A 14,796-nucleotide genomic window follows, 5' to 3' on the forward strand; every position below is an offset into this window, starting at 1 on the left:
TATAGAACTACCATATGCCCCATAAATACCACTCTTGGGCATATATCCAGATAAAACTTTCCTTGAAAAAGACACATGCATCTGTATGTTTAATGCAGCACTATTCACAATAGCCAAGGTATGGAAACAACCTAAATGTCCACTGACATATGAGTGGATTAAGAAGATGTGGTATATATATACACAATGGAATATTACTAAGGCATAAAAAACAAAAAAAATGCCATTTACCACAACATGGATGGAACTAGAGACTCTCATACCAAGTCAAGTAAGTCAGAAAGAGAAAGACAAATACCATACGATATCACTTATATCTGGAATCTAATATACAGCACAAATGAACCTTTCCACAAAAAATAAATGCACGGAGTTGGAGAACAGACTTGTGGATGCCAAAGGGGAGTGGGAGGGAATGGGATGGACTGGAAGTCTGGGATTAGTAGATGCAAACTATTGCATTTGGAATGGATAAGCAATGAGATCCTGCTGTATAGCACAGGCAACTATGAACTATATCTAGTCATTTATGATGGAACATGATGGAAGATAATGTGAGAAAAAGAATGTATATATACATATGTGTGTGTGTCTGTGTGTGTGACTGGGTCACTTTACTGTACAGTAAAAAATTAACAAAATAAAAATCACTATTAAAAAAAATAAAGAAAATAACACCACAGTTTGCAATACAAATTAGAGGCATAGGATCTTCCAATATGTCCAAAAATACAACTGTATCAGGAAATTATAGAGAGAAAATGGAATGCATTCATTACAAAGATCTAAACATGAGCTGAGGAGTTCCTATTGTGGCTCAGCAGCAACAAACCCAACTAGTATCCTTGAGGACATGGGTTTGATCTCTGGCCTCGCTCAGTGAGTTAAGGATCTAGCAGTGCCTTGAGCTGTGGTGTAGGTCACAGATGCAGCTCAGATGTGGCATTGCTGTGGCTGTGGTGTAGGCCGTGGCTACAGATCCAATTCACCCCTAGCCCTGGGAACTTCCATATGCCATGGGTGTGGCCCTAAAAAAGAAAAAGAAAAAAAAATTTTAATAACAGGAGCTGAAAGAACATTCCATGTATTTGCAAGTACATTATACCTCAAACACTGTAGGATAAGAGAAGAGAAAATGGAAATTACAATATCCACGTTCAACCAGAAAGTATTTATATTTATGTAAGTAACTAAATACATGAGATGAAAGGTATAAAGACTTTAAAAGCACTTTAACAGGTTTTACTTACAAACACCATCAATGAAATCCTTCACGAGGTTTGCATCTGTCAATACCCAGAGGCCACACTCCTAGAAAGAATAATTTTAATTTTCTTTTAAAAGTTTAAATGCTCTCTAAATTGCTAGTCCCCCATACTCCTAACTCACTCTTGTGCATTGGTTTCTGTGCAGCATGTGAAAATATTTCCCTTTTCTTAAACTCTTGCTGATTTTTGAGAGGTTAGGTACATACATGAGCATATGTTCCCTCTCTCATACCTGGACAAACACACGCACACGCACACACACACACACACGCGCACACACACACAAGCATGCATGCATGCATGCACAGGTGCATGTGCACATACACACACAAGGCAGAAAGAGCCATTTCAAAGTCAAGGAAAGGGATATAAAAGAAAGGAATTATTTGTTTAATGATAATTCCATTATTTCTCTAAAGGTAAATCTATTCATTTTCCTTTAAAACTAGAAAGATGACTATCTTCCCATTTCAAATTATACTTGTATAATATACTGCACTTCTGCAAAACATTTAATAAAAAGTTAACATTTCAGGAAGTTCCTGTTATGGCTCAGGGGAAACAAATATGAATAGTATCCGTGAGGATGCAGGTTCAGTCTCTGGCCTCGCTCAGTGGGTTAAGGATCCAGCATTGCCGTCAGCTGTGGTGTAGGTCACAAATGTGGCTCGGATCTAGTGTTGCTGAGGCTGTGGTATAGGCTTGCAGCTGCAGTTCTGATTCGACCCCTAGCCTGGGAACTTCCACATGCCACTTTTTAGGGTACAGCCCTAGAAAGACAAAAAAAGTTAACATTTCTTAATTCAGATCATTAACTCTGAAAGTGTTTGCAACAGTAAAAGAGCGTAATGTATTTGCAAATTATATAGCACACTAAACATACCTGAAAGACTGCAAAAGAATTCATGAACATGCCTAAATAATATCCTGTGTTATAAAGTTCCAATTCATGGACCACCTAAGGAGAAGATAAAATATACAGAATAAATAGATTCATATAGACCTGTTCTGCTCTCTGCCACATTTCTTATACATAACTTAGCTAACAGACAGCCCTATGCTTATCAAATTTGAAAATGACACAAATGGAAGAATAATGAGTATGTAAATATAATGTTCATAATTTCATCAACCAAAATTACATTTCTTATTTACGCTAATTTTTTATTCTGTTCAGCAATCCAGAGTTCCTAAGATGAGTGGGCCTGTTGACAAGACCAACACGTACAGGTTGGCATTAAAAAGGACTTGGAGTTCCCTGGTGGCACAGCAAGTGGAGGACCTGGTGCTGTGACTTCAGCAGCTCAGGTCACTGCTGTGATACAGTTTCAACACCTGGCCTCGGAACTTCTGCATGACTCATACTTTTGGCAAAGATAAATGGGTTAAATTTGATGGTTAACACAAGTTCTAAAGAATGTCAATGAACTAAATTCTTTGAAATAACAGAGACAATTCACGAATGAGGAAATGCAAATTACGAATAAGCAGAAAAAAATATTCAAACTCACTGATAAAGTGATGCAAATTACATCAGTGAGACAGCTTTCGAAAACAAACATTTGCCCATATCACATTAACAGTGCTATTTTTTTTAAAGAACAGTACTCATGGCTAGCAAGATGAATAAAATAGGCTAAAAGATTGCATAAAATTGGCACCACCATTAAACACAGAATTAGAATAGGACCCAGCAATTCCACTCACATATATATATACCCAAAGAACTGAAGACAGGAACTCAAAGAGATCTCTGTATGACAATGTTCATTGCAGCACTAGTCACAATAGCCAAAAGGTAGAAACAACCTAAGTATCTATCAACAGAGGGATAAACAAACAAAAGGTGGAATATACACACCATGGACTATTATTCAGCCATGAGAAGAAAAAAAGTTCTGCTACAACACGGATGAGCCCTGAAAACAGTGTGCTCTGTGAAATGAGATGACACAAAAGGACAAATATTGTATGATTCCACTATGTGAAATATCAGGAATAGGCAAATTCATAAACAGAAGTAGATTAAGGGTATCAGGGTTGCTATATGAAGTGGAAAATGGAAGTTACTGCTTCATGGTTACAGAGTCTCTATTCAGAGTGATGAACAGTTTCAGAAATAGTGGTGATGGTTGTACAACATGATGAGTGTAATTATTATTATGAGTATTTGAATATTGTGAGCATTATTATAAAAATACACCAAACTTTATTTTTTAAAATGAATGCAATGGCAAATTTTATTATATATATATTTTACTATGGTAAAAAAGCTAAGATAAAATACCCTTTTGATAACATTTTGATACATTTCCCTATTTACATAAGCATTTAAGACAGACAAATTAAGAAAAAGGTAGAAATAAAAATTATGAAAAATTCTAAGTAGAAGTTTAGAAACGCATCAAGTTTAACATTAAACACCCAAACCGCTGCTTCTGCTATGCTAACAACCACTGCTTCATCCACAGTAAGTAAAGAGCACCAGAAGAAAATAATAGCATGAGAAAACAGAACATTTCATAATGTCTCAACAGGTAGGTCAGTATAGTTAGTCTGACCATAGACAACAGAGCCATGGCCAGACAGGACAGAGGTGAAGGGTTTTAGTTCCATAATGCAAACTCTGCCACAGAACACCAAGAAGTGCAGGATGGCTTTCTGCTGACAGTGTGACTTAATGGATTATCTAGGAAGAAGCACCTCTTGCATAAAGTAGTCCTTCTTTCCTCACTAGCTGAGTGAAAAGGCACTGCCAAAGCTATAGCAGGGGAAGACTGGTGTCTGAAGATTAGTCCTGGAAGATCTAGGACACTTAAGTTAATCCAAGGCATGCAAGAGTCTATGGGCAGCACATTTTTAACAAGAACCAAAGAAGCCAGAATAGTCTCTTATCATAGGCTGCTGACTCCCTCCTCCAGAGCCAGCTCTGGAGAAACAGTAAAGGCAAGAAACTTGGATGAGTGGAAGGAGAAAACCATTGGAAGAGGAAAGGACATCCTGAATTGAAGTGCTGGAGGAAGTGGGTGGCAAAAAGCTGCTAGAGGCAACGGTCGGATGATAGGATGGAGGGAAGGTTTATGTGCGTGCCAAGTGTCTGTGTGTGTGTGTGTGTGTGTTTTCCTTTCTCTTTTTTACCAAAGTATGGTTGTTTACAATGCTGTGCTAGAGTTCCTGTTGTGGCTCAGAGGTTAACGAACCTGACTAGTAACCATCAGGATGTGGGTTTGATCCCTGGCCTAGCTTACTGGGTTAAGGATCTGGTGTTGCCGTGAGCTGTGGTGTAGGTCACAGGTGTGGCTCAGATCTGGTGTTGCTGTGGCTATGGTGTAGGTCGGAAGCTATAGCTCCAATTGGACCCCTAGCCTGGGAACCTCCATATGCCAGAGGTGCAGCCCTAAAAAGACAAAAAGACAAAAAAAAAATGTTGTGCCAATCCTGCTATACAGCAAAGTGATAACCTAGCAATCCCGCTCCTGGGCATATATCTGGACAAAACTACAATTCAAAAAGATACATGTAGCCCTAGGTTCATGCAGCACTATTCACAATAGTCAAGACGTGGAAACAACCTAAATGTTCATCAGCAGATGAATGGATTAAGAAGATGTAGTACATATACACAATAATGCCATTCACAGCAACATGGATGGAACTAGAGATTCTCATACTAAGTGAAGTAAGAAAGAGAAAGACAAATACCATATGATACCACTTATATCTGGAATCTAAAATATGGCACAAATGAGCCTATCTATAAAAGAGAAACAGGCTCACAGACATGGAGAGCAGACTCGTGGTTGCCAAGAGGGAGGGGAGAGGGAGAGGGATGGATGGGGAGTTTGGGGCTAGTAGGATGCAAACTATTATATTTAGAATGGATAAACAATGGGGTCCTGCTATATAGCAGAGGAAGCTATTCCGGCCTCCTGGAGGAAGGCTTTTCAGTTCTGCTCTTGCTTCTCTTCAGATGGTACCATTTCTTTCAATTTCTCTGCCCAAACCAGCAGGCAGCTAGCCCGCTGGCAGTCTGGACAGGATGATACAGGTCAGCACCTCTGCCCTTCTGCTGTGAATGAGAAAGGAAACAGAACCTGGACCTCCAACTCCTCCAAACCCTCAGGGCTGGGGGTCATCACCACAGAACACTGCTTCTTTCCAGGCTGTTTTTCCCTAAGAAAAAGCTTAAAAGCGAACCACTGAGTGGAAGAAGGGAGCACAGAGACCATCAAGAATAGTTTTCTAGTTCCTGACGTCCACCCTCCCCCTCTTTAAACTCACAAGACTTGCACAGATGGGAGCCTGGTGTTCAGCCTTACCCTACCCTAGGAATTTCCAAATGCCACAGGTGCAGCCCTAAAAACCAAAAAAAGAAAAGAAAAATTAGGTGGACAGACTGAAGCAAAATGTATAAATTCTCACAAATGGACTGATTCTACAAGATGACCAAATTAGCCTACACATATATATCATACTTCCTGATGTTTTGTTAATCACGATACTTAATTAACGGACATAGGTTATAAAGTCTAGATTTCAACTGACAATGGCTACAAGGATACATCAAGAATTTAAAATAAAAATGAAATGGCTGAGGCTGGATTAAGATAGAGGAATAGAAGGACCTGGAGCTCTTAAAAACAACAAAATTCACAACTAAAGGCTCAGCAATCTTTAATCAAATGGACCGGAAACCTTCAAAAAGATATCCTACTCCAGAAGACAAAAAGGAGGCCACATCCACAGGTAGGAGGGGTGATTTTGTGATATAAGCAAACCCATACCTCCTGGGTGGGAAGCCCCACAGACTGGAAACTAACTGGCTCACAGAGACTCACCTACAGGAGTGAGAGAGAGTTCTGAACACCACATCAAACTCTCTCATGTGGGGATCTGGCACTGAGAGTAAGAGTCCTGGAGCATCTGGCACTGAAGGCCAGTGGGGCTTGTGCACAGGAGATCCACAGGACTGGGGGAAACAGAGACCCCATTCGTAAAAGGTGCACACAGACTTTCACGTGCACCGGGTCCCAGGGCAAAGCAAAGTCTCCATAGGAATCTGGGTCAAACCTGACTGCAGTTCTTGGAGGGCATCCTGGGAAAACAGGGGGGAATGTGGCTTTTTGGGGGGAAGACATTGGAAGCAAAGCTCTTGGGAATATTCAGCAGCCTTGCCTTTCTCTGGAGGGTGCCATTTTGGGAAAATCTAGCCCCACCTGTCAGTTCTGAGAAGCCCCAGGGCAAATAACAATCAAGGTGGGACCACAGCCCCGCCCTTCAGTAAAAAGGCTGCCTAAAGACCCCTCAGATACACAGCTGCCTCTAATCCCATCCAGAGACTAAGCCCCACCCACCAGAGGGATTTGAATCGGCTCCACCTACCAGGGGGCAGGCATCAGCCCCTCCCATCTGGAAGCCTACAGCAAGCCCCCATACTGACTTCAGCCACAAGGGGGGCAGCCACCAGAATAAAGAGAGGCTACAACTCTATTATCTGTAAAAAGCTCACCACACCAAAAACCTGTAAAAATGAAAAGACAGAGAACTATAACTCGGATGAGGGAGAAAGGAAAAACCCCAGAAAAACAGCTAAGTGATCAGGAGATTCTCAGCCTCCAGGAAAAAGACATTAGACTGTTGATGCTGAAGGTGATGCAAGACATTGGAAATAAACTGGAGGCAAAGATGGATAACTTACAGGAAACACTGAGCAAAGAGATACAAGATATAAAACTTCAACAAGAAGAGATGCAAAATACAATAACTGAAATAAAAAATTCACTAGAAGCAGCTTACAGCAGAATACAGGAGGCAGAAGAACGAATAAGTGAGGTAGAGGACAGATTAGTGGAAATCACAGATGCGGAACAAAAAGAGAAAAAAGATTGAAAAAAAATGAAGAGAGTCTCAGGGAACTTTGGGACAACGTTAAACGCACCAACATCCATATTATAGGGGTGCCAGAAGGAGAAGAGAGAGAGAAGGGGCAGTAAAAATGTTCCAAGAAATAACAGCTGAAAATTTCCCTAACATGGGGAAGGAACCACTCATTCAAATCCAGGAGGCATAACGAGTACCATATAAAATAAACCCAAGGAGGAACACACTGAGACACATAATAATCAAACTGACCAAAATTAAAGGCAGAGAGAAAATCTTGAAAGCAGCTAGGGAAAAGAAACAAGTAACATACAAGGGAACCCCAATAAGGTTATCAGCAGATTTTTCAGCAGAAACTCTGCAGTCCAGAAGGGAGTGGCATGATATACTTAACGTGATGAAAGGAAAAAACCTCCAACCAAGAATACTCTACCCAGCAAGGCTCTCATTCAGATTTGAAGGAGAAATCAAAAGCTTCACACATAAGCAAAAGCTAAGAGAATTCAGCAACACTAAACCAACCTTACGACAAATACTAAAGGCAGGAAAGAAAAGATCAGCAATAGGAAACAAAAATTCCACAAATGACAAGGCTCACCAGCAAAGGTATATGTACAGTAAAGATACGAAATAATCCATGCACAATTATGCCACCAAAATCAGAAATCATGAGATAAAGGTGGGTACAAATGCGGGACACCAGAGATGAACTTGTAATTAAGAGAATAACAACTTAAAACAATCTCATATACATATAGACTCTTACATCAAAACTTCAGAATAACTGCAAGCCAAAAATCTACAATTGATACACAAACAAGGAATCTCTGGAGAAGAAATATATCTCATATTAAATAAGTGCATAATCCACCATGAATGGGGTCATTTGACATCATTCTTGGAATGCTGAAGTCTTCTTACATCTGATTCTGATTTCCTCTCCATCAAAGAACTTATGATAATTATAATTAAATAATGCAACTGTACAATTAAATAATACAGTTCCACAACTGTATTATTAATAACCATTTCTCTCCATGGTACAATGTAAAGTCTATAATGTCTTGTTTATAACATCACCTAGAATGGTGTAATGCCTTTATTGAAGAATCAATGAGATGGAACAAATTGTGAGGACATATTTATATAGTTACACTGTTTTTTAACCAACTTATGCATTTTATATTTTACTTATTTTCAGAGGGTGTATTATTTTTGTTATGCTTACCAGTTAAGTTATTCTTTTTACTATGCTATATAAAATATTTAATGGTATATAAGGCTTTCTTCTTTATAAATTTTAGTTGCATAATATACACAATTTTAATATAATGCTAATTTTTAAAGAAAAATTGAAATGTAATAGATAAAACTAAGTAGTAAAGATGAAAGCCATAAAATTGGGATAAAGTATAGAATAAATTTCCTATTTGTCTCAGCATATTTTCCATTCCACTTCTCCAGTGGGAGTCACTTAATCTGTTTCTTAAGATCCATGCTATAATAATCTGTGTGAATGTAACTGTGTGTAAATGTATGTATTTAATTCTTAAAAAAATAAATAAAAATAAATAAATAAATAAAAATAAAAAAATAATAAATAAATAAATAAATAAAAAACTTCCAACAAAGTCCAGTACCACATGGCTTCACAGGTGAATTCTATCAAACATTTAGAGAAGAGCTAACACCTCTCTTTCTGAAACTATTTCAAAAAATTGCAGAGGAAGGGATTCTCCCAAACTCATTCTATGAGGCCACCATCACCCTGATACCAAAACCAGACGAAGATACCACAAAAAAAGAAAACTGCAGGCCAATTTCACTGATGAACATTGATGCAAAAATCCTCAACAAAATCCTAGAAAACAACATCCAACAATACATTAAAAGCATTGTACATCATGATCAAGTGGGATTTATCCCAGGGATGCAAGGGTTCTTCAATACCCACAAATCCATCAGTGTGATACACCACATTAACAAGCTGAAGAATAAAAACCATATGATCCTCTCAATAGACACGGAAAAAGCCTTTGACAAAATCCAACACCCATTTCTGATAAAAACCCTTCAGAAAGTGGGCAGAGCAGGAACCTACCTCAACATAATAAGGGCCGTATATGACAAACCCACAGTGAACTTCATCCTCAATGGAGAAAAGCTGAAAGAATTCCCGCTGAGATCAGGAACAAGAAAAGGATGTCCGCTCTCACCACTACTCTTCAACATAGTTCTGGAAGTCCTAGCCACAGCAATCAGAGAAGTAAAAGAAATAAAAGGAATCCAAATTGGAAAGGAAGAAGTAAAACTATCACTATTTGCAGATGACACGATACTATACCTAAAGAATCCTAAAGATCTACCAGAAAACTGTTAGAACTCATCCATGAATTTGGCAAAGTCGCAGGATACAAAATTAATACACAGAAATCGATGGCATTTCTATACACTAACAACAAAAGAGCAGAAAGAGAAATTAGGGAAGCAATCCCGTTTACCATCACATCCAAAAGAATAAAATACCTAGGAATAAATCTACCTAAAGAGACAAAAGACCTGTATTCTGAAAACTATAAGACACTGATGAAGGAAATCAAAGATGACATAAATAGATGGAAAGACATACCATGCTCTTGGACTGGAAGAGTCAATATTATCAAAATGACTATACTACCTAAGGCAATCTACAGAATCAATGCAATCCCTATCAAACTACCAAGGACATTTTTCACAAAACTTGCACAAAATATTTTAAAGTTTGTTTGGAAGCACAAAAGACCCAGAAGAGCCAAAGACATCCTGAAAAAGAAAAATGGAGCTGGAGGAATCAGGCTCCCGAACTTCAGACTATACTACAAAGCAACAATCCTCAAAACCACATGGTACTGGCACAAAGACAGAAATATAGATCAGTGGAACAGGATAGAAAGCCCAGAATTAAACCCATGCACCTATAGTCAACTCATCTATGACAAAGGAGGCAAGAAAATACAATGGAGAAAGGACAGCTTGTTCAATAACTGGTTCTAGGAAAACCGGACAGCCACATGGAAAAGAATGACATTAGAACACCCCCTAACACCATACACAAAAATCAACTCAAAATGGATTAAAGACCCATGTATGAGACCAGACACTATAAAGCTCTGAGAGGAAACATAGGCCAAACACTCTCCAACATAAATGACGGCAACATCTCAGATCCGCCTCTTAGAGTCATGACAGCAAAAACAAAAATAAACAAATGGGACGTAATCAAACTGAAAAGTTTCTGCACAGCAAAGGAAACCCTAAACAAAACGAAAAGACAACCCACAGAATGGGAGAAAATCTTTGCAAGTGAATCAACTGACAAGGGATTCATCTCCAAAATTTATAAACACCTTCTGCAGCTCCATTCCAAAAAAACAAACAACCCCATCCAAAAATGGGCAGAAGATCTAAACAGACAGTTCTCCAAAGAAGGCATATAGATGGCCAAAAAACACGTGAAAAGATGTTCAACATCATTCTCATGTTTCTCATTCATAGAGAAATGCAAATCAAAAAAATGATGAGGTACCACCTTACACCAGCCAGAATGGCCATCATCCAAAAGTCTACAAACAATAAGTTCTAGAGAGGGTGTAGAGAAAAAGGAACACTATGATACTGTTGGTGGGATTGTAAATCCATGCAACCACTGTGGAAAGCAGTATGGAGATTCCTCAGAAAACTAAACATAGAACTACCATTTGATCCAGCAATTCCACTCCTGGGCATCTATCCAGAGAAAACCATGACTCAAAAAGACACATGTACTCCAATGTTCATTGCAGCACTATTTGCAATAGCCAAGACATGGAAACAACCTAAATGTCCATTGACAGAGGAGTGGATCAAGAAGACGTGATACATATACACAATGGAATATTACTCAGCCATTAAAAGCAACGAAATATTGTCATTCTTAGCAACATGGATGGACCTAGAAATTATCAGGCTAAGTGAGGTCAGCCATACAATGAGACACCAACATCAAATGCTTTCACTGACATGTGGAATCTGAAAAAAGGACAGACCGAACTTCTTTGCAGAACAGATGCTGACTCACAGACCTTGAAAAACTTATGGTTTCTGGAGGATACAGTTTGGGGGGCGGGAGGATGTGCTTGGGTTGAGGGATGGAAATTCTGTGAAATTGGATTGTGATGATCATTATACAACTACAGATGTGATAAAAACATTAAAAAAAAAGAAAAAATGAAATGGCTAATGAATGAGAGTTCAGTTTGTGTAACACTAGGTGTTCATCTATTTCTTGGTTAGTATGTTGTCTGCAGGTTAACATGATTCCACTCTCTCAATATACCACAAATTCCTGATTTAACAGGGACTATAATTATTTATAACCACTATGTACAATCAAAGTAGAGGGAAAAGGCCAGATGGCGGAGGAGTAGGGGGAAACGCTCGCTCTCTCCCACAAACACAGCAAGAAAAACACATCTACAGGTTAAACAACTTTCACAGAACAGCAATTATTCGCTGGCAGAAGAACCTAAACTCCAAGAACGGCAAGAATCTCGTGACATAACTGGGTGAAACAAAACAAAAGAGAAGAGTGAGAGAAGGGGAATTGGGGCTGGATGGGCACTCCCGAAAGGGAACTGTGGAGGAGAAAGGGATCCCACACCCTGGAAAATCACCTACTCGATGGAAAGATCAACTGAATCGGAGGGATCTCCAGATGCAGAGAAGAGCGCAGCAGTAAGTCTGAGTTCTGAAGAGCAGAGTGAAAACTGAACAGATCATCTGAACTACTGGCACAATCACTGCAAACCAAGACGCTTGGGTGGGGGCCGAGCACCGAGACCTCAGCTCTGGAGGTTAGTCCCCAGGAACAGGCTAGGGTGGGCGGTGCTGAGACTGCTTAGGGGACCAGGAACCCGTCTGTCCAGTTCTCAGGGCAGAGACTGTCTGGGAGACTAGGAAGCCGAGCATTGCAGGTACAGGGAGCAATACGCTAAGGGCTGGAGGGTGGAAAGCCACATCAGAGGGAACCCGGGAGAAGAGCTGGATCTGAAGGAGAGACAAGGCACCAGTGTTGGGGAGGGGAGAGGAGAAGGGGTGGGCCACCATAGAATACTCCCCACACCATAGTGAGCTCACTTGTCCACCAGCTATCAGAAAGCTGTGCCTTCCAGTATATCCCCCCTCCCCCAACCCTGTGTGCACATGCCGGACCTGAGGCTGCCTGGCAATCCAGTTGGCTGACCTCACCATTTGCAGGAAGCCAACCACTGCAGGGGCTTTCCCTGCCCTGGCCTGCCTGCCTTCTGAAGGGGCTACACCCCCGCAGAGCAGCACCCAGCACTGCCAACCCCCCAGGAAAAGGCCCGCAGCCCAGAAAAGCTAGTACAAGCTCGGCCTGGCCATACAAATATGCCTCTATTACATGTAATCCTGCCAATCCCTGCTGCCCTGAGGAAGAGCCCCTTGGGTTCTCAGCAGCCTGGTTGGTTGCTCCCGCCCTTGGGGGGTGCTACACTCCCGTGGAACAGCTGACCAGCACCATCAGCCCCCTAGAAGAGCCCCACAGCCCAGTAACACCAAAGCAAGCTCTGCACAGCCGTATGAAATCTGCTTCCATCACAGTGCACACCTCCCAGTCCTGTCTGCCCTCAGGAAGTCCTCCCTTGCTTCAAAGAGACCCTGTCAGCCCCGCCCACCCCCAAGAAAACCCACGTTGCCTCAAAGAAGATGACCAACAAAGAAAGCACCTGGGAAACATTCCAAAGCAGTGACAAGGCAAACCCTGCCTGGCCACGGGGAGTACAACTCCACCAAGAAAAAGAAAACAACAAGCAAGACGAAGAAGCTGAGAAACCACCCCCAGTTAAACCAACATGAGATCTCACCTAAAGCAGTCAACAATGAAACAGATCTCTGCAGTCTGACAGACCTGGAGTTCAAAAGGGAAATAGTGACAATACTGATGGAATTAAGAGAAGATATGAATAGTAATGCAGACACCCTCAGAAAAGAACTAGAAAATATAAGGAGGAGCCAAGAAAAACTAGAACATTCACTTGCAGAAATACAAACTGAGCTAAGGGCAGTAAAAACCAGAATGAATAATGCAGAAGAACGAATTAGTGATGTGGAAGATAGAATAATGGAAATCACCCAATAAGTTCAGCAGTCAGAAAACAAAATGAAAACACATGAAAGCAATATAAGAGACCTATGGGATAATATAAAGTGGGCCAATCTATGCATAATAGGAATTCCAGAAGGAGTAGAAAAAGATAAGGGAATGGAAAATATATTTGAAGAAATTATCACTGGAAACTTCCCAAATCTAAAGGATGCTGATTTCAAGATACAGGAAGCACAGAGGGCCCCAAACAAGTGGAGCCCAAATAGACCCACATCAAGACAAATTATAATAAAAATGGCAAAAGTTAATGATAAAGAGAGGATCCTAAAAGCAGCAAGAGAAAAGCAAAATGTCACCTGTAAGGGAACCCCCATAAGGTTATCAGCTGATTTCTCTACAGACACTCTACAGGCTAGGAGGGAATGGCAAGAGATATTTAAAGTGCTAAAAGGAAAAAATATGCAACCTAGAATACTCTACCCAGCAAGAATATCATTTAAAATAGAAAGGGAAATAAAAATTTTTTTCCAACAAACAAAAGCTAAAAGAATACAGCAATACAAAACCAGGCTAAAAGAAATATTGAAAGGGCTTCTCTAAACCAAAAGGAAAGGATTGAGGAAGCCACAGTCAGTGAGAAGTCACTCAGATAAGCCAGCAAACATATTTAAGCATGAACATGTTTAAAACAAAATAAAATTAAAAAGAAAAAAAAAGAGTCATCAAAATCATAAAATGTGGGCAAAGGATGTGAGGAAATGAATTCTCTTTTTTTAATTTTTTCTTTATTTCTTTTTTTTTGTCTGTTTCTCTTCTTAATTTTAGTATAATAATGAAGTGTTTGAACTTACAGGACCGTCAGGCTAAAACACATAATTATAGGAAGGGGTTAGCATACTTAAAAAACACGGAAACCACAAGCCAAAACCAAATATTGCATTCGCAAAAAATGAAAAAAAAAAACACTCAAGCAGATAATAACAGGAGACCATACAACCAAAAAAAAAAAAAGAAAGGAAGAATGAAGAACCATAGAATCAACTGGAACACGAGGTTCAAAATGGCAATAAATAATCATCTATCAAGTATCACCTTAAATGTCAATGGACTGAATGCCCCAATCAAAAGACACAGAGTGGCTGAGTGGATAAAAAGGCAAAAACCTTCAATATGCTGCCTACAAGAAACTCACCTCAGGACAAAGGATACATATAGATTGAAAGTGAAAGGGTGGGGAAAAATATTTCATGCCAATAGACATGACAGCAACACCCATATCAGACAAAATAGACTTTAAAACAAAAGACATAAAGAAAGACAAAGAAGGACACTACTTAATGATTAAGGGATCCATCCAAGGAGAGGATGTTACTATCATCAACATATATGCCCCAAATACAGGAGCACCCAGATACATACAACAAATATTAACAGACACAAACGGAGAAACACAAACGGGAATACAATCACAGTAGGAGACCTTAATACCCCCCTCACATCAAT

General features: G+C 39.8%; 1 protein-coding gene across 1 annotated transcript in view; it reads right to left on the bottom strand.

Moving 5' to 3' along the window:
• CD109 (CD109 molecule) overlaps positions 1-14,796 on the bottom strand; it is a 154,470-nt gene that overhangs the window by 50,045 nt on the left and 89,629 nt on the right. Inside the window, exons 16-17 of the mRNA XM_047763806.1 lie at positions 2,152-2,226; positions 1,251-1,311 (exon numbers count right to left, since the gene is read on the bottom strand). Coding sequence (XP_047619762.1) covers positions 1,251-1,311; positions 2,152-2,226 — 136 coding nt within the window. The remainder of the gene's footprint in view (positions 1-1,250; positions 1,312-2,151; positions 2,227-14,796) is intronic.

This window comes from Phacochoerus africanus, chromosome 2, assembly GCF_016906955.1.
Source record: "Phacochoerus africanus isolate WHEZ1 chromosome 2, ROS_Pafr_v1, whole genome shotgun sequence".
In the NCBI taxonomy this organism is placed as follows: Eukaryota; Metazoa; Chordata; class Mammalia; order Artiodactyla; family Suidae; genus Phacochoerus; species Phacochoerus africanus.